Raw genomic sequence first — 21,103 nt, 5'->3', positions numbered from 1 at the left:
ACTCAGGCATTACATTTAGTTTGGCTCAGTTCCACAGATAAATTGTGAAAATTGCCAATCTAGCGTTGCGACTATGGTTGCGAGGCGTTGTGAGCTTGTAGATCAGCTATTTTCAAACATTTGCATCTTAGATTATTTGACAATTTAGCCAATGTTTGACCAGTTTTTATAGTAGTTTGTTGATTACTTTTGATGTAATAAAAAAGGTATTCTTTCATTTCATTTATTTTTTTAGGTATCAAAGGTCTTAAAAGTCCTTAAATCGGCACTTTACTTTTTATTTGTGTTCCTAGACTAAGGATCGTGACAATCTGGGACACGCCCCCCCCCCAATCATGTGGCGACCCCGACCCACAGGTTGAGAACCACTGTTGTATCACATAGAGTTGACGTCACTTCCAGGCGACAGTAACGGACGCCGCGCGCGCCAGTTTCGTTGGATTATTATTCTCCCTGACAACTGATCTGACAACCCGGAGGAAAGAGCACCTTATTGTGTTGATTATTATGGTATGTCAACCGATCTGAGCATTGATGTACAGCAGTCTGAGTAAACTCATTGCATTGCACGAAATATAATCTGTGTTGCTAACTTGTTAAGCATGTTTTGGGAGCATGCACACACTAGCCAACGAGCTAATGTTAGCTGGCATAAAGTTACATTATTATACCACTCAACTGTCACAGTGTCGTTGTTTTATAGCTGGTTAGCTATGTTTCTTTTACTCATAACTGTTACAAAAAAAACTAAACAAAAACATGTTAATTAACGTTCGATATTAACGTTACACTTTGAATCATTAATTCACAATAAACATAATGTAGATAATGTCGGTGAAAAAAAAAATATTTCTAGGGAACAGCTTGGTTCCAAGTTTATGTCCTATTAAACCTGGATCCATTTAGAATGTGTATGTATTATTTACACTTAATTAATTATTTACACGTTAAGAATGAATTCTCTCTGAAAATCTGCTCTGATTCATCGTCATATAATCAGAAATATTTGACTAACGGTCAGAGTTGATACCCGTTACGTTGCCGTTGTCAGCAGTGTATAAATAAACATGACTATTACCTCGTTTGTTACATAGTAGCTGTTGTGTTACATGTAGTAACTGTTGTTGAATAATCCTGTCTCTTGTGTACCAAACGCCTAGCCCAGTAGACCCCCGCCATTTTTAAATTCAATTAAATTACATTGGAATGTTCAGATGCTGGGTTTACTGTATGTCTGCTGTGAAGAATAGGTCTATACAGTGCATGCCCAATCTTTCTTGTGGGCTCTAGTGTCATGAATGATGGTCAAGAAGTTGGCATCAATCTCTTCCTCTCTGAAAACACAGGACATCAGGAGGTTCTTTGCACCAACTTCAAGTAAACCAGCGGCGCAGAAAACAGCCCAGAATGGAAACGGTCAAGATGAAGATAGTAAGAAGAAAAAGAAATCTGTTTCCTCAGAGGAGGATGCAAAGAAGAAAAAGAAAGTGACTAAAAAGGTATGGGAATCGTATGCTGTTTCCTTTTTTTTTGTTCTTTATTTACCCAGGGTGGTAGCTGAGCACAAGTGCTCATTTTCAGCAACGCCCTGCACATAGAAACACACAGACAGACACATTAAAACCTGGGAGCTGACTAGTACAACCACAGTCTTATACTGTTGGCCACTAAGCAGCTCCACTGGAGTAGTAGGGTTCAGTGCCTTGCTCAAGGGCACTTTAATGGTGTTGGGGAAGTGGTGAACATTCACTTCCCCACCCAGATTTTTCCTGCCGGTCCGGGGATTCGAACCGGCAACCTTCCGGCAACGAGGGCGCTCCTCTAACCTTTAGGCCACCTACTGCCATATTGGTCTGTATAATTATTACCATGATCATATGTTCATGTGCTTCAGGTGACAAGAGTTTGATCTTACAAATATCCCTAAAAGCACATATTTTGCCTGTGTAAAGGTGTTTGTGGAGCATTCATTTATGTGGGCTATGTCTTTCTTTTCCTTCAGATCACAAGTCCCAAAGCAGAGGTGAAACAGAAGGACAATGAGAAGAAACGTAAGAAGCGAGCCGTCATAGAATCAGGTAACGATAGAGATGGCTTCGCCATGATCACATCAACTATCCATAATTTGTCCTTATAACCAAGATGCTCATTTTAAAAACAATTTTCCTCAACATTACTATACTGTATTTCACAGTTGTCTTGTCAAGCTGATCACCACCTCCCCTAGGTCTACATTTTCTTAGGATCTCCTCACAATCTTCTCTTGACATTTGATACAGACTCTGAGGAGGAGGCACCACAGAGACAGCTGAAGAAACCCTCTAAATCCAGTAAGAAGACCAAGGAAGAATCTCCTCCCAAAAAGGATCCTGTGCAGTACGTCTCTGAAACAGGTATGGGAGAATAAGGTCACTTAGATGCAGTGCACATAAAGATGTACACAGAGCATGATTTCTTAAATTTTGAGTGGATATTGTAACCCAACCTGCAATATCTGAGATCTATTTTGTGCATTTGTGGTTGTAGACTCAGACAGTGACAACTTCCTGTCCATTAAGAAGACTGTGAAACCCAAGGAGAATGGCCTTTCCAAACCAGTAAAGATGGAGGAAGAAAAGTCTGGTCCAGTGATCAAAGACGGGACAAAGACTCCTTCTAAAGCCTCCTCCACTCAAGGGAATACAGCAGCAAAATCTCCACGTATAGCTGTAACCCCCAAGTCAACCACCATTCCCCAGCCCAAACGAACCCCCACCTCAGTGATGGACTTTTTTGGCATTAGCAGTGTGCAGCGCTCGGATAAGAAGCTGGTAGCCAGCACCAAGAGGAAGGCTGTGAGTAGCACTTTATTTCTCTACCAATTACTTTTTTTATGTCTTGTGTTTCCATTTTCTCTTTTCTCACCCATTACAGCAAAAACAAGATACAAGAAATAAAACAACATGTATTCGGAGTATTATACTGTATGATGTTACTCTTATAATGTACTACTTAGTTGGATGTATACATTTGAATTACAATATGATTTCCACCCTCAGCCAACTCAGGACCCAGAGGATTGTATGAGTGATGACTTAATTGCCAAACAGCTGCAGATGGAGGAGGACATGGAGGTAGGCTGACATCTGCCATAGTTAAAAGTGAATTTATGTGCTAATCTATCGGCAAAGTGATATCTCTTTACATTCATATTCTGGATTTGTTTCACTTGTATATGAATAACAACAAAAAAATGCACTAAACAAGTAATACGTTTGAAATCATTCAATATTCGAATTGACTAATGCACTTATGAGGCAGTGTGATCTATTATTTAATTCAATGAATTTGTATCATCTCTCTCTCTCACACAGCTGGAGAAGCAGGTCCACAACGATGAGGAGTTTGCCAGGACGCTGGCCATGCTGGATGAGGCACCACAGGCCAAGAAGGCATTGACCTTATACCTTATATTTCACACAAACAATACTCACTTTCCATAAAAGTCACTGGTCGTAACATTATGCCTTGTATGTATCTGTTCGTCCAGGCTCGTAAGGACTCTGCTGAGAAGCCAGGCCCAACTATATCACCTAAGAAGAGTAGTACATTCTCTGCCAACAGCAGCACAAGCAGTCGGTCAAAGGCCAATGAGGCTGACGACTTCATAGGCGAGGTTATCAGCCCATCCCCTAAAAAGACAACAGCTCCTATGAAAGCCAGCTCCAAACTGGCTCAAATGAAGAAAAAAGATGAGATTAAAGAGGAGAAAATTACCATTTCACCAAAGAAAATAAAAATCTCTCCCAAAAAGGAGCCCTGCACTGATTTAATCATAGACAAGAAATACACACCCAAAACAGGAAGTCTTGCTGAAGGGGAGACTGCAATCAAAGTATCCCCCAAAAAACCACAGGTAAGCCAAACCACTGATGCCTTGCAAGGGGAGGAAAAAACTAATTTGAAATTATATTTGAAAAGACATAAGGGTCCTTTTTGTGGTTGACATAATCTTCTCAACTGCCTAGTCCACAAGCACTAGTCCTGATGACGGCGAGAAAAAGAGAGGCAACGCTTCAGCCTTCAGAAACTACCTAAACAGAGATGGACCACGTGCTCTGGGCTCCAAGGAAATACCTACGGTAATACCTGCAGCCGCTTCTGATAGGAAAAAGGGCACGTCAAAACAACATTACTTTTGATTCATAGATAATCCCAAATTATAATGAAAATTGTGTGTTCCAGGGTGCAGAGAACTGCCTGGAGGGGTGTGTTTTTGTGCTGACAGGAGTCTTGGAGTCCATGGAGAGGGATGACGCCAAGTCTCTCATTGAGCGCTATGGGGGCAAGGTGACAGGCAACATCAGCAAGAAGACCACCTACGTGGTGCTGGGCAGAGACAGTGGAGCATCCAAGACAGAAAAGGTAGCAAGCTGAGATATCACATAAACCACACCGTTCAGGCTCATTTTAATAGCGTATCGCTAAAGGCCCTCTTCTGGTTCTATTCGCACATTTTGCTTTCTTTAGTTGCTGACATGTTATTCTTTTGACTGTGTGTGTGTGTGTGTGTGTGTGTGTGTGTGTGTGTGTGTGTGTGGCCTTTGATATTTATAATGTTTCCAATCTCTTTCAATGTTCAACTTCAGTTAGAAGTGTATTTCATGTTGCTGAATTAGTTACCCTGGCCGTTTGTTGTTCTCTCTTTCTGTATCCAGGCAGAGAGTCTGGGAACTAAGATCCTTGATGAGGACGCCCTGTTGGAGCTGATCAGAGCCAAACCAGGGAAGAAGTCCAAGTATGAGATTGCTGCTGAGGCTGAGGTCAGTTCACACATATCTGCCTCCATCCATGTGACTTCCATGCTACAAACTAATTTGTATTGATGCATTGTTTGAAGTCTCATACTTGTGTCAGATACATAGAAGTTGAAGTAACTTTTATCTCTTGTGCACTCCCATACCGCACAGTGCAAGGCCTCTAAAAGCAGAACTCCTTCCAACCAGCCCTCGAAGAGCACCCCACCTGCCCAGAAAATCTCACCCTCCAAGGGCAACTCCAGGTCCCCTCAGACGCCCAGCCCCTCCAAGACAGGCCAGGCCCAGGGCCGAAGCTCCAGGCCTGCAGCAGGAGGCAGCGCCACCCCACCTGGGAGAGGCTCGGGGTCCGATGTCCGCAGGGGGCTTGGCCTTTCCCCCTCTTCCTCTTCTTTGGCCAGTGATGCTGCTAGTCTGTTGTGGGTGGACAAGTACCGTCCCCGCTCTCTGAAGGCTGTGATTGGCCAGCAGGGGGACCAGAGCTGTGCCAATAAGTTGCTGCGCTGGCTGCAAAACTGGCACAAACACCAGGCAGGGGGAGCTGCTAAACCAGGTGTGCCCGTCTGTGAGGCTTTTTTGATAACTTATAACCTCACATAAGGTTTCATGCACATTGAGTGAGCCGGCAACACTTTGTTTTGTGGCCTATAAAGGATTACGGTTGTATGTACTGAACGTATATACTTTTCTCTCTGCAGTAGCAAAGTTTGGTAAGTTTGGAGGTGGTAGAGATGATGGATCAACATTTAAAGCGGCTCTGCTGTCGGGACCCCCGGGCGTGGGGAAGACCACCACAGCAGCACTTGTCTGTGAGGTTAGTCTCTCACACACACACACACACACACACACACACACACAGAATGACACAGATGATTCCTAGGTAGGTGCAGGCAGCCAGTGCATGAGACAGGAAAAAATGGTCTTCACTTACAGCAAATAAGTATTTAGTAGGCTACAACATTTCGGTCCAACTGAACTTCATCAGGTGTCCCAGATTGGAGATACCCGATGAAGGTCAGTTTTTAGCCTACTCGCAATAATTTTTTTTTTACTGTAAGTGAAGACAGTGTGCAGGATCTCCTTTTTTCCCTGCCTTGGCTTTTCTTGAAATCAGCTTCAATGTCTGTCCATATTCCTCTACCTGTGTCAATACTGCATGTGTGTGTGTGTGTGTAGGAGGTGGGCTATAGCTACGTGGAGATGAACGCCAGCTGTACTCGCAGTAAGAACAGCCTCAAAGAGGTGATTGCGGAGTCACTCAACAACACTAGCATCAAGAACTTCTATACAGGTACTGATGTGATTCGCATAACCCTTCCACCACTCACATCTGTGCAATCACATCTGGCTTTCTGAAATGACTATTTACACATGTTTGCATATGTTGTGCAGGCGCATCTCGGACGGTAAGCAACAAGCATGTCCTTATCATGGATGAGGTGGACGGTATGGCTGGCAATGAGGACCGGGGAGGAATACAGGTACACAAACACACTGCATGTCAACATGTGCACTAGTGCTCTCTCTGATGCCTATATATCCAGAATGCTGCTAACCCTTTGATAAGATAAAGATAAATCATTTATTGATCCCTGTGGCGAAATTCAAGTGTCATAGCAGCAAAAGCAGTAAGAGTGAATAGTGCCGCTAGGCTTTAGTTTACAGAGGTGCTTTTGGGTGGTAGAGGGAGATCACCCCATTCTTCTCCCTCACGTTGTCACTTGGATATCGGTTATTATTCTGTCCACTCACCTGTATCTCACACAGTATGTTGACCTCTACCCACTGACCCATGATTCTTTACAGGAGATGATTAGCCTCATCAAACAGTCCAAGATCCCAATCATCTTCATGTGCAACGACCGCAACCACCAAAAGATTAGGTCCTTGGCCAATCACTGCTTCGATCTGCGCGTCCAGAGACCTCGAGTGGAGCAGATCAAGGTACTTGCTAACAGAGCCACTTACCTGTCTGACGTTAGATCATTGTCTGACGTTGGATCATTGTTTTTACAAAATTCTCTTCTGTCTCTACACACACACAGAACCCTATCCTCTTTCCTTTTCCTTGTTGCTCACCCACCTGCTTTTCTTTTCTCTCCTCAGGGAGCCATGATGTCAATAGCATTCAAGGAGGGCATCAAGATCCCGCCGCCAGCACTCAATGAAATAATCCTAGCTGCCAATCAGGACATCCGACAGGTAAAGAAGCCAGTCGTTGAATTTGCCAATCCTATCATTCTATTGTGATGAGGACATGTGAAAATTTAGTTGAGGTGAGAGTGTGGGGGAAAAAAAATTGGAAAATCTGAAAAATCCACAAAATGTGAAATAAAAACATATTTTTGGGATAGGGTTCAGGTAAAAAAAATTACCACGTTGCCCTTTAACTCCAGTGGCGTGACTCGGTGTTCAGATTTTGCCAGCTGCACCATTTCTCCCTCCTCTGACGCTCCTCTGACCTCCCTCCTCTGACCTCCCTCCTCGCTCTGCTCTCTCATGTGCATGTCACCTTTCTCCCCTCTCACCAGGTGCTCCACAACATGAGCATGTGGTCTGCTAAGGACAAGGTGATGACGTTTGACCAGTGCAAGGCTGACGCCGCCAATGCCCGTAAGGACATGAAGATGGGACCCTTTGATGTCTGCAGGAAGGTCTTTGCCGCAGGGGATGAGACTGCCCACATGAGCTTCATAGACAAGAGCGACCTCTTTTTCCACGACTACTCACTTGCGCCGCTTTTTGTCCAGGAGAACTACGTGCATGTACGGCCAGCAGCCGCCGGGTAAGAGAGGGAAGATGTACTCTCAAAGCTTGTACACATTTGAGTATTATTTTGTCCAGTAATCAGGGCTGAGGGAGATGCATGTTCTCAATAGTACTAATATTATTTATGAGCCCAGTCACTCAAACCTGTAGTGTAAACCTCTGTGTAATAATTTTCACAGTTCTTTCAAACATACTTTTAAATATTGTATAAATATGTTGTTCTGTCAGTGGTAATTTGAAGGCCCACCTGATGCTGCTCAGTAAGACGGCTGATTCCATCTGTGATGGAGACCTGGTGGACAGACAGATCCGCTCTAGACAGACCTGGTCACTACTGCCCACCCAGGTAACACGCACACAACTTTAAAATGAACATTAACAGCAAATGCTTTCAAGTGTTTGTGGCTGGAGAGACTGTTAACCATTCTAAAACGTATTTTGTGTGTGTGTTTTCTAGGCCGTCTATGCCAGTGTGTTACCGGGGGCGCTGATGCGAGGCTACATGAACCAGTTCCCCACTTTCCCAAGCTGGCTGGGCAAATTCTCTTCCACCAACAAACATTCCCGTATTATCCAGGAGCTGGCCTCACACATGAGCTTAAAGTGAGTTGCAGCACATGCACTGTATATCAGCCTTTTTCAGTTGTATCGATACACATTTTATCCCCTTGCACACAGAGTCTGATTTCCTTCACACAAGAACAAACAAGCTTTTCTATCACCTCATGCACACCCACTCCAAATTAGCTGTTTGACGAATGGCTGCGATGCTGTCATTTTCTTTTTAAATCAAACCCAGTTTGATTCCTGCTTTTTTCAGATGCGTTAAAAACTGATTGACCAATAACAAATCACATCAGACTCTGTGTGCAAGAGCTTGTTAAAAACTGATTGACCAATAACAAATCACATCAGACGTCTGTGTACAAGAGCTTTTAGTAATGCATTCTTGAAAGATGTCTCATTTATTCCATGACCCAATCCTATATCAGAACTATCTGCCGTTATTACTATCAGACAGGATCAGACTGCCTCGTTTTCCCCTAGCTCTTGTTAATAATAGTGATTAAATTATCTCCTGCCTTCCTGTTCTTCTTCACTTTTCTCTCCCTACTCTTCCACTCTCCCTCCATTCCTCCTTCTCATCTCTTGTCTTTTCTGCCTCTCCCATACAAGGACATTGAGCAGCAGACAGGCAGTGAACCAGGACTACCTGCCTTACCTGCGGGGGGCGCTGTTGAACCCTCTCCAGAGCCTGGGAGCCGAGGGAGCGGGTCAGGCTGTGCAGCTGCTGGATGACTACCAGCTCATCAAGGAAGACGTGGACAACATCATGGAGATCAGCGTCTGGGGCGGAAAGCCTGACCCCTACTCTAAACTGGACCCCAAGGTCAGGGAATGGTGGGCTGGGGGTTATTGAATCAGATTTGTCTCAATCATCAGATTCACAAATGCACAAAATAATATTCACAAATGTATTTCACAAATATCTTTATGATGCACACATATTTCTAATTTTAGATACATGCAAGAGCAATCCACAAATAGAAACATGAGCAAGGAAATTCATTTATTAATCTGGTTTTGATTAGTTGCGATAAAAAGATTAAATGTTTAACATTTTATTTTTGTTTTGTGCGTTCGATTATTGAGACTAATCAAAGGTCGACAGGCCAACATTAGAATTCTTGGACACTATTCTGGTCAGATGAAATCAGACGCATCATCCCATGTAATTTCCTACAGGTGAAAGCAGCCTTCACTCGGGCATACAACCGCGAGGTCCACATGACGCCCTACTCCCTGCAGATCGTGAAGAAAGGCCGACGTGGCGCAGGAGGGGCGGAGTCTGAGCTCGGAGGTGAAGGGACGGAGCAGGAATCCCAGGATGCAGAGGGAGAGGAGGAGGAGGATGTCTCTGTTGACGCCATGATCAAAGTAAGATGCCTCAAACTGCACCTTGCTGTGATTATGATGAAAGCGTGCTCACGCATTTATTGGATTTTCTTTTTTTTTAATTTCTGCACTGTTTAATCTGCCTTGCTGTCTGTGTCGTCCCACAGCAGAAAAAGGCCAAAGCCACCAAGGAGACCAAGAAGAAGGCGGAGACCAAGAAGAAGGCAGAGCCTAAGAAGAAGGCAGAGGTTTTGGGGAAGGGCAAAGCCAAGAGCAAGGCTAAGAAGTGAGCCATGAGACCTGAGTCCTCCTCTCCTCTAGGCCTGGAAACTCCCCTACAGACTGTTAGGAATTCTTTCTTCTGTAACAAGTGTGACAAAGTCAAGGAATCATCTGTGTCATTCTGAGTTGGAGTTCTCTTCCACATTAACCACTGCATCCAAATGTAGATATTCAACTTGAGTCATATCATGTCATCTACTCTGTATGGGTAATATGTATGCCTCTGCAGTGTGTGCTACTCTAGAATCATTATTGGTTTGAGGTACAAGTGTTACAGCTGTAAATATGTGACTGTAGTGTAAAAAGACTTGCTTTTATACTACGACAACTACTACTGTTGCTACAATGGAGGTCTGTACAAGAAGAATACTGTTGTTTTCAATAGCAGACACTTTTGATGACCAATTAACCACCACCACGTTTTCCTGTAAATGGCAATTTTGTATATAAAAAGAAAATCACAGTAATCAATAGAGAAATGTCTATTGTCATTTTTATTAGTCTTAGTAATCAGGTACGCTAAGAATTTCATAACCTTCTCAGGGATGTAATAACCATGGGAAACATGAATGAACATAAAACAATGGTCTAATGGTTGTCTGTCTCTTACCTAAATATATGCTCTGACTCAGTTTATCAGTTAATTATAGAGCAGTTACTTAGTAAGAACAATAGGAGAAGTCTCTGGCCCCAACACTTTAATCTTTGTACAGCACAGCTAGGACTTGACAGACAAACACGGAGAGGAAAAAGAAGAATAAAACATAAAATGACCGTTAGTTTCTGACAGTAAAAAATGTTCACCAATCAGAGGGACATCTCTAAACATACTAAAGTGATGATCAGGGGCCTATTACACGAAAGGAGAATTAAATAAGCCTGGATTTAAGTCAAATCCAGGTTTGACAAAGTCTGGTCTGTACAGCCCCTGGGTCCTGTTCCTCGAAAGGTGAATTAAATAAGCCTGGCCTTAAGTCAAACCCAGGCTTTTTCAGTGAAAAGCCTGCAAGAGACCAGAGAAACTATGAACCATGGTGGAGCAGTGGATAGGATACAGGCCTTGCACACAGAAGGTTCTGAGTTCAGAACCAACGAGGAATATTTTCCAACTCTTTCCAGTCTTGAGTCCCAAGACTCAAGACCCAAAAGAGTCTTGAGTCGAACAAATTACTCCCGCGGAGACATCACATTTCTCTTTTGGGCCTTGAGTCCCAAGACTCAAGGCCCAAAAGAGAAATTTGATGTGTCCGCGGGAGTAATTGGTTCGACTCAAGACCCAAAAGAAGGTGAACTGACTGTAATGATTCAAAATGTCATATATAGAATAGAAACCCCATTCAAACTTTAAAATGTTCATCCTAATATGGACATGTTTGCCTGAAAAGGGATCTTTGAAATGTTTTGTTGTTTTAGAATAGTACTCCTTTAAAAGTTCAGAGATTTATAATGGAGGTCGATGGACGATTTTGGGACCTCAAAAAAACACTTTCACCTAGAAACTCCATTCACAGTTAAAACATTCCACCTTACTGTGGACATGCATGCTTGAGATTTTTTTCTTTGAAATCATTTGTAGTTTTGGAGATATTTAACTTTAAGCGCCCAATGCATTGTCAATGCGGCCAATGGACATTTAAAGGCAGGCTTACAACTACATACTTACCTCAATCATACTTTAAAATGTTCATCTTACTGTGGACATGTTTGCCTGAAAAGGAATCTTTGAAATGTTTAATAGTTTTAGAATTGTACTCCTTTAAAAGTTCAGAGATTTATAATGGAGGTCGATGGAAGATTTTGGGACCTCAAAAAAACACTTTCACCTAGAAACTCCATTCACAGTTCAAATAGTCCACCTTACTGTGGACATGCATGCTTGAGATTTTTTTCTTTGAAATCATTTGTAGTTTTGGAGATATTTAACTTTAAGCGCCCAATGCATTGTCAATGGCAATGGACATTTAAAGGGGGAAAAGTACAAACTTTGGCTTTTACCTTTATCTAATCTTTCATTGAAGACCACGCAAGTGAACAGATTGAGTAAGAACCACTGTGGTGCAGTGGTTTAGATACAGGGCTTGTAACCAGAAGGTTCACTGGTTACAAGGTTCAAAACTAACTAAGACATTTTTCCAACTTTTACCTGACTCTTGCACCTTTATCTAATCTTTCACTGAAGAATGTGCAAGAGACCTAAAAAAGTATTAACCATGGTGGAGCAGTGGACCACAGGGCTGCCAACATTGGACTGTCAGAATCCAGGAGATTGGTTGAGGGCGTGGCTAGTGAAGGGGTCTGGGGGTCCTCACTACCGAAACGAAAGTTTGTCACTACCGGAACGAAAGTTAAATCCGAAAAAATCACTAAGTGTGGAGGCCAAAATCGTCCCCCCAAAAACCTCTTAGGAGTATGTTTCAGGCAATTTAGAGTTGATTGGTAGTACTTTGTAGTGACCTTTTTTTTTGGTCCCTAAAATTCATCGAGCTCTGGACTTTGTAAAAAAAAATTCACCATTGTGTCACTACCGAAACGAAAGTTTGTCACTACCGAAACGAAAGTTAAATCCGAAAAAATCACTAAGTGTGGAGGCCAAAATCGTCCCCCCAAAAACCTCTTAGGAGTACGTTTCAGGCAATTTAGAGTTGATTGGTAGTACTTTGTAGTGACTTTTTTTTTGGTCCCTAACATTCATCGAGCTCTGGACTTAGTAATTTTTTTTCCGTTTCGGTAGTGACACTACCGAAACGAAAAAAAAATTGTTCCCCCAAAAACCTGTTAGGAGTACGTTTCAGGCAATTTAAAGTTGATTGGTAGTGACTTTTTTTTTGGTCCCTAACATTCATCGAGCTCTGGACTTAGTCATTTTTTTTCCGTTTCGGTAGTGACACTACCGAAACGAAAAAAAAATTGGGTAGCACTTTACAATAATGACCCGTTATAAAGCATTTATAAACGTTTATAAGTAGTTTGTAGACTATTAACAAATCATTAACAACCTGTTTGTTGACATTCGTAAATTATTACTAAAACCTTTATAACTACAGTTACAAATCATTTGTAAAGTATTAGTAAGTAGTGAACTATTCATGAATAAGCCATTTATATACATCTGTAAAAGATTATTAAATCATTTGTAACGACCCATTCTAAAGCATTTATAAACGTTTATAAGCAGTTTGTAGACTATTAACAAATCATTAACAACCTGTTTATTGACATTCGTAAATGATTACTAAAACCTTTATAACTACGGTTACAAATCATCTATAAAGGTATTAGTAACTATTCATGAATAAGCCATGTAAAATACATCTGTAAATGATTATTAAATCATTTGTAACTGATGTTACATAATATTTACAAGCTATTGGTAGCTTGTTCATGTTTAACATATGCTTTGTTAAACATTCCTAAAGTATCTATAAATCCTTAGTACATGTTATTATGTGCCCTATAGTAAAGTGAAGACAGTTCATCATTTAAATTACAACTGTCTGTTAATGTGTTTGTTCATGTTTAACATGCTTTGTAAAACATTCCTAAAATATCTATAAATCCTTTGTACATGTTATTATGTGCCCTACAGTAAATAATAACTTTTAAGTGAAGACAGTTCATCATTGTCTGTTAATGTGGACTTTCTCCTTACCTGTTGCAAACTACCTGGCTTTCATGAATGCAGACACCAAATTACTAGAATTATCATTCATGTTAAGCAAATGATGCGTAAGACATTCGTAAAGAGTATGTAAACCATTTGTGGTGTTAGGGACCAAAAAAGTCACTACAAAGTACTACCAATCAACTCTAAATTGCCTGAAACGTACTCCTAACAGGTTTTTGGGGGGACGTTTTTGGCCTCCACACTTAGTGATTATTTCGGATTTAACTTTCGTTTCGGTGGTGACCAACTTTCGTTTCGGTAGTTTGATTACAAAATGTAAGTTGTGTAAAAAATAATCTGACTATACTAAGTTGTTATTTGTTTGTTTAAGTCGGCCTATACTCTACTCAGAGTCATAAGTTTACAAAATGTACTAAAGTACAGTGAACGTCTGTGCGGTTTGTCTTCATCACTGAAAATAACGTACATGTAAACTGATGTCATGTGCAGTTGGGGTGAAGAAACACAACCATTTCACTCCTAATAATACCTATTTGATTTGACATCCTGACTTGCTGCTGTAGCTGAGGCTTGAACCTGTTACCTGTGGCTCACTAGTCAGTGACTCTATCCATTCACCTACAGCTGTTTCCTTGTAATCTGTGGTTCTGAAATGTTTTGTTGTCAACCCCCCAAATTGACATGTATTTGGGCAGTGGACCCCAATGTGAAAAGATGTAGTGTCAGGGCCCCCCATGAAAAAGATTTATATTTATGCTGTAACACATTTTTTTTAAAAGTTATTTGTCTTGTTTGTTGTTCAAGTCAAAGCACCAGGAAGGCTGTACTTGTCAGCCATCTGTTAGCTCAATGGGTTGAGACGCAGTATTCATGATCCAGAGGCCATGAGTTCAAATCCCATTGATGTCTTTCCTATGATTCTTTCCTTTGCAGACTGGCTTCCAGAAGATCAAGTGAAAACTACCAGGAAGGCTATATTTGTCATCCAACTGTTAGCTCAATGGGTTGAGACGCAGTATACATGATCCAGAGGCCATGAGTTCAAATCCCATTGATGTCTTTCCTATGATTCTTTCCTTTGCAGACTGGCTTCCAGAAGATCAACTGAAAACTACCAGGAAGGCTGTACTTGTCAGCCATCTGTTAGCTCAATGGGTTGAGACGCAGTATTCATGATCCTGAGGCCATGAGTTCAAATCCCATTGATGTCTTTCCTATTATTCTTTCCTTTGCAGACTGGCTTCCAGAAGATCAACTGAAAAGTACCAGGAAGGCTGTACTTGTCAGCCATCTGTTAGCTCAATGGGTTGAGACGCAGTATTCATGATCCAGAGGCCATGAGTTCAAATCCCATTGATGTCTTTCCTATGATTCTTTCCTTTGCAGACTGGCTTCCAGAAGATCAAGTGAAAACTACCAGGAAGGCTGTACTTGTCAGCCATCTGTTGGCTCAATGGGTTGAGACGCAGTATTCATGATCCAGAGGCCATGAGTTCAAATCCCATTGATGTCTTTCCTATGATTCTTTCCTTTGCAGACTGGCTTCCAGAAGATCAAGTGAAAACTACCAGGAAGGCTGTACTTGTCAGCCATCTGTTAGCTCAATGGGTTGAGACGCAGTATACATGATCCAGAGGCCATGAGTTCAAATCCCACTGGTGTCTTTACTGTGATGCTTTCCTTTGCAGACTAACTTCTAGAAAAACAAGTTAAAACCACCAGGAAACCTGTAACTCTCAGCCTACAGCATAGCTCAACTGGTAGAGCGTCTGTCCAATAACATGACTTGAGTGGGTTCAATTCCCACTCGAGTCAAGTGTCCCCGGTAACTTGGGGCAACGGATAAATTGACTGATATCCTTAGTGATGCTTCCCTTTGCAGACTAACTTCTAGAAAAACAAGTTAAAACCACCAGGAAACCTGTAACTCTCAGCCTACAGCATAGCTCAACTGGTAGAGCGTCTGTCCAATAACATGACTTGACTTGACTTGAGTGGGTTCGATTCCCACTTGAGTCAAGTGTCCCCGGTATCTTGGGGCAACGGATAAATTGACTGATCTCCTTAGTGATGCTTCCCTTTGCAGACTAACTTCTAGAAAACAAGTTAAAACCACCAGGAAACCTGTAACTCTCAGCCAACAGCATAGCTCGACTGGTAGAGCATCTGTCCAATAATATGACTTGACTTGACTTGAGTGGGTTCGATTCCCACTCGAGTCAAGTGTCCCAGGTAACTTGGGGCAACGGATAAATTGACACTCAAGTCAAGTCATGTTATTGGACAGACGCTCTACCAGTTGAGCTATGCTGTTGGCTGAGAGTTACAGGTTTCCTGGTGGTTTTAACTTGTTTTTCTAGAAGTTAGTCTGCAAAGGGAAGCATCACTAAGGATATCAGTCAATTTATCCGTTGCCCCAAGTTACCGGGGACACTTGACTTGAGTGGGAATCGAACCCACTCAAGTCAAGTCAAGTCATGTTATTGGACAGACGCTCTACCAGTTGAGCTATGCTGTAGGCTGAGAGTTACAGGTTTCCTGGTGGTTTTAACTTGTTTTTCTAGAAGTTAGTCTGCAAAGGAAAGCATCACAGTAAAGACACCAGTGGGATTTGAACTCATGGCCTCTGGATCATGTATACTGCGTCTCAACCCATTGAGCTAACAGATGGCTGACAAGTACAGCCTTCCTGGTAGTTTTCCTTGATCTTCTGGAAGCCAATCTGCAAAGGAAAGAATCATAGGAAAGACATCAATGGGATTTGAACTCATGGCCTCTGGATCATGAATACTGCGTCTCAACCCATTGAGCTAACAGATGGCTGACAAGTACAGCCTTCCTGGTAGTTTTCAGTTGATCTTCCGGAAGCCAGTCTGCAAAGGAAAGAATCATAGGAAAGACATCAATGGGATTTGAACTCATGGCCTCTGGATCATGAATACTGCGTCTCAACCCATTGAGCTAACAGATGGCTGACAAGTACAGCCTTCCTGGTAGTTTTCAGTTGATCTTCCGGAAGCCAGTCTGCAAAGGAAAGAATCATAGGAAAGACATCAATGGGATTTGAACTCATGGCCTCTGGATCATGTATACTGCGTCTCAACCCATTGAGCTAACAGTTGGATGACAAATATAGCCTTCCTGGTAGTTTTCACTTGATCTTCTGGAAGCCAGTCTGCAAAGGAAAGAATCATAGGAAAGACATCAATGGGATTTGAACTCATGGCCTCTGGATCATGAATACTGCGTCTCAACCCATTGAGCTAACAGATGGCTGACAAGTACAGTCTTCCTGGTAGTTTTCAGTTGATCTTCTGGAAGCCAGTCTGCAAAGGAAAGAATCATAGGAAAGACATCAATGGGATTTGAACTCATGGCCTCAGGATCATGAATACTGCGTCTCAACCCATTGAGCTAACAGATGGCTGACAAGTACAGCCTTCCTGGTAGTTTTCAGTTGATCTTCTGGAAGCCAGTCTGCAAAGGAAAGAATCATAGGAAAGACATCAATGGGATTTGAACTCATGGCCTCTGGATCATGTATATACTGCGTCTCAACCCATTGAGCTAACAGTTGGATGACAAATATAGCCTTCCTGGTAGTTTTCACTTGATCTTCTGGAAGCCAGTCTGCAAAGGAAAGAATCATAGGAAAGACATCAATGGGATTTGAACTCATGGCCTCTGGATCATGAATACTGCGTCTCAACCCATTGAGCTAACAGATGGCTGACAAGTACAGCCTTCCTGGTGCTTTGACTTGAACAACAAACAAGACAAATAACTTTAAAAAAAAATGTGTTACAGCATAAATATAAATCTTTTTCATGGGGGGCCCTGACACTACATCTTTTCACATTGGGGTCCACTGCCCAAATACATGTCAATTTGGGGGGTTGACAACAAAACGTTTCAGAACCACAGATTCCAAGGAAACAGCTGTAGGTGAATGGATAGAGTCACTGACTAATGAGCCACAGGTAACAGGTTCAAGCCTCAGCTACAGCAGCAAGTCAGGATGTCAAATCAAATAGGTATTATTAGGAGTGAAATGGTTGTGTTTCTTCACCCCAACTGCACATGACATCAGTTTACATGTACGTTATTTTCAGTGATGAAGACAAACCGCACAGACGTTCACTGTACTTTAGTACATTTTGTAAACTTATGACTCTGAGTAGAGTATAGCCTGACTTAAACAAACAAATAACAACTTAGTATAGTCAGATTATTTTTTACACAACTTACATTTTGTAATCAAACTACCGAAACGAAAGTTGGTCACCACCGAAACGAAAGTTAAATCCGAAATAATCACTAAGTGTGGAGGCCAAAAACGTCCCCCCAAAAACCTGTTAGGAGTACGTTTCAGGCAATTTAGATTTGATTGGTAGTACTTTGTAGTGACTTTTTTGGTCCCTAACACCACAAATGGTTTACATACTCTTTACGAATGTCTTACGCATCATTTGCTTAACATGAATGATAATTCTAGTAATTGTTTGGTGTCTGCATTCATGAAAGCCAGGTAGTTTGCAACAGGTAAGGAGAAAGTCCCCATTAACAGACAGTCATAAATGATGAACTGTCTTCACTTAAAAGTTATTATTTACTGTAGGGCACATAATAACATGTACAAAGGATTTATAGATATTTTAGGAATGTTTTACAAAGCATGTTAAACATGAACAAACACATTAACAGACAGTTGTAAATGATGAACTGTCTTCACTTTACTATAGGGCACATAATAACATGTACTAAGGATTTATAGATACTTTAGGAATGTTTAACAAAGCATATGTTAAACATGAACAAGCTACCAATAGCTTGTAAATATTATGTAACATCAGTTACAAATGATTTAATAATCATTTACAGATGTATTATACATGGCTTATTCATGAATAGTTACTAATACCTTTATAGATGATTTGTAACCGTAGTTATAAAGGTTTTAGAAATCATTTACGAATGTCAATAAACAGGTTGTTAATGATTTGTTAATAGTCTACAAACTACTTATAAACGTTTATAAATGCTTTATAACGGGTCATTATTGTAAAGTGCTACCCAATTTTTTTTCTCGTTTCGGTAGTGTCACTACCGAAAAAACGAAAAAAAAAATGTTCCCCCAAAAACCTGTTAGGAGTACCCTAACAGGTTTTTGGGGGAACATTTTTTTTTTTTCGGTAGTGACACTACCGAAACGGAAAAAAAATTACTAAGTCCAGAGCTCGATGAATGTTAGGGACCAAAAAAAAAGTCACTACCAATCAACTTTAAATTGCCTGAAACGTACTCCTAACAGGTTTTTGGGGGAACATTTTTTTTTTCGTTTCGGTAGTGACACCATTGTGTCACTACCGAAACGGAAAAAAAATTACTAAGTCCAGAGCTCGATGAATGTTAGGGACCAAAAAAAAAGTCACTACCAATCAACTTTAAATTGCCTGAAACGTACTCCTAACAGGTTTTTGGGGGAACAATTTTTTTTTCGTTTCGGTAGTGACACCATTGTGTCACTACCGAAACGGAAAAGAAATTACTAAGTCCAGAGCTCGATGAATGTTAGGGACCAAAAAAAAAGTCACTACCAATCAACTTTAAATTGCCTGAAACGTACTCCTAACAGGTTTTTGGGGGAACAATTTTTTTTTCGTTTCGGTAGTGTCACTACCGAAACGGAAAAAAAATGACCAAGTCCAGAGCTCGATGAATGTTAGGGACCAAAAAAAAAGTCACTACCAATCAACTTTAAATTGCCTGAAACGTACTCCTAACAGGTTTTTGGGGGAACAATTTTTTTTTCGTTTTGGTAGTGTCACTACCGAAACGGAAAAAAAATTACCAAGTCCAGAGCTCGATGAATGTTAGGGACCAAAAAAAAAGTCACTACCAATCAACTTTAAATTGCCTGAAACGTACTCCTAACAGGTTTTTGGGGGAACAATTTTTTTTTCGTTTCGGTAGTGTCACTACCGAAACGAAAAAAAATTACTAAGTCCAGAGCTCGATGAATGTTAGGGACCAAAAAAAAAGTCACTACCAATCAACTTTAAATTGCCTGAAACGTACTCCTAACAGGTTTTTGGGGGAACAATTTTTTTTCGTTTCGGTAGTGACACCATTGTGTCACTACCGAAACGGAAAAAAAATGACGAAGTCCAGAGCTCGATGAATGTTAGGGACAAAAAAAAAAGTCACTACCAATCAACTTTAAATTACCTGAAACGTACTCCTAACAGGTTTTTGGGGGAACAATTTTTTTTACGTTTCGGTAGTGTCACTACTGAAACGGAAAAAAAATTACTAAGTCCAGAGCTCGATGAATGTTAGGGACCAAAAAAAAAGTCACTACCAATCAACTTTAAATTGCCTGAAACGTACTCCTAACAGGTTTTTGGGGGAACAATTTTTTTTCGTTTCGGTAGTGACACCATTGTGTCACTACCGAAACGGAAAAAAAATGACGAAGTCCAGAGCTCGATGAATGTTAGGGACCTAAAAAAAAGTCACTACCAATCAACTTTAAGTTGCCTGAAACGTACTCCTAACAGGTTTTTGGGGGAACAATTTTTTTTACGTTTCGGTAGTGTCACTACTGAAACGGAAAAAAAATTACTAAGTCCAGAGCTCGATGAATGTTAGGGACCAAAAAAAAAGTCACTACCAATCAACTTTAAATTGCCTGAAACGTACTCCTAACAGGTTTTTGGGGGAACAATTTTTTTTTCGTTTCGGTAGTGTCACTACCGAAACGGAAAAAAAATTACTAAGTCCAGAGCTCGATGAATGTTAGGGACCAAAAAAAAAGTCACTACCAATCAACTTTAAATTGCCTGAAACGTACTCCTAACAGGTTTTTGGGGGAACAATTTTTTTTCGTTTCGGTAGTGACACCATTGTGTCACTACCGAAACGGAAAAAAAATGACGAAGTCCAGAGCTCGATGAATGTTAGGGACCAAAAAAAAAGTCACTACCAATCAACTTTAAATTGCCTGAAACGTACTCCTAACAGGTTTTGGATGTACCCTCTCATGTTAAGTTAAAAACCGGAAGTTCCGGTCCGGTTTTTCCTATAACATGGGAGTGGACGGGACTTCCGACTTCTGGGCGTCAAGTTGACGCTCATGTGTGGATTGAGCCTTATCAGCCGTTGTTGCGCGACCCGCGGGGTTAAGGCTTTGGCCCGGTCAACCGGCCCGGTGTTTCTTGCCGATTTTGGTGGGGAGAGTCTTGTTTTTTTGCACTATTTCTGCTGAATCAGATGTTTTTGATTAAAGTCAGCTGCATTGCAAAAACACCATCAAAAAAGTCTGTATGACGTCCATACAACGTCCAAGAAGAGGTAGACCTCGTTGCTTTAGAACAGGGGTCTTCAACCTTTTCAGGCCAGGCAGGGACCCCCAAACTGATGGGGTGATGGAGCAGGGACCCCCTACCTCGTATATTTATGTATAAAATTGTTTTATATGTATAAACAATTAAACATGAACAAATGGTTGCCTGGAGCCTGCTCCTACCCACAGGTTGTCCCAGTAGGTGTGCAAAAGACCTTTTATTTCTCTACAAAATATGTATAAACATACCATGTTATTGTGCATTCAATACTAAGCTATTAAAATATGTCATGTTATGTTTAAAGACATATTGATATTTTTGGGGGAAAAAATAACAAAAAGTTTTTAAAACGTTTTTTTTTTTTTTTTTGTTAAAGGACGACTTCACCG

The 21,103-nt window shown here is 41.2% G+C and overlaps 1 protein-coding gene across 2 annotated transcripts; it reads left to right on the top strand.

The window, feature by feature from the left end:
- Window positions 1-397: 397 nt before the first annotated feature.
- Window positions 398-10,257, top strand: rfc1 (replication factor C (activator 1) 1). 2 transcript variants are annotated; one of them, XM_084082917.1, is made up of 23 exons: window positions 398-510; window positions 1,347-1,499; window positions 2,003-2,078; window positions 2,280-2,393; window positions 2,527-2,834; window positions 3,039-3,113; window positions 3,354-3,431; window positions 3,530-3,895; window positions 4,008-4,121; window positions 4,225-4,404; window positions 4,698-4,802; window positions 4,950-5,349; window positions 5,495-5,610; window positions 5,973-6,087; window positions 6,189-6,277; window positions 6,603-6,740; window positions 6,903-6,998; window positions 7,328-7,581; window positions 7,794-7,911; window positions 8,023-8,168; window positions 8,742-8,955; window positions 9,312-9,503; window positions 9,629-10,257. In XM_084082917.1, exons 1-23 carry the CDS (start codon window positions 508-510, stop codon window positions 9,749-9,751), a joined length of 3,573 nt encoding a protein of 1,190 aa, XP_083939043.1. In that variant the 5' UTR covers window positions 398-507; the 3' UTR covers window positions 9,752-10,257. The 2 variants fall into 2 exon arrangements, with proteins under 2 accessions (XP_083939043.1, XP_083939042.1); XM_084082916.1 differs by having other exon boundaries at window positions 5,492-5,610.
- Window positions 10,258-21,103: the final 10,846 nt, after the last annotated feature.

Source organism: Gymnoscopelus microlampas (genome assembly GCF_963454915.1).
Source record: "Gymnoscopelus microlampas genome assembly, chromosome: 2".
Lineage (NCBI taxonomy): Eukaryota > Metazoa > Chordata > Actinopteri > Myctophiformes > Myctophidae > Gymnoscopelus > Gymnoscopelus microlampas.
Note: the sequence above shows the minus strand (reverse complement) of the source record. Positions and strands in the feature narration are given on the sequence as shown.

Bases quoted from the DNA above. Each gene is read 5' to 3' on its own strand.
- rfc1 (XM_084082916.1), top strand. The intron at 2,079-2,279 runs GTAACGATAGAG...CATTTGATACAG, and splicing joins GCGAGCCGTCATAGAATCAG to ACTCTGAGGAGGAGGCACCA. The intron at 5,611-5,972 runs GTTAGTCTCTCA...GTGTGTGTGTAG, and splicing joins CAGCAGCACTTGTCTGTGAG to GAGGTGGGCTATAGCTACGT.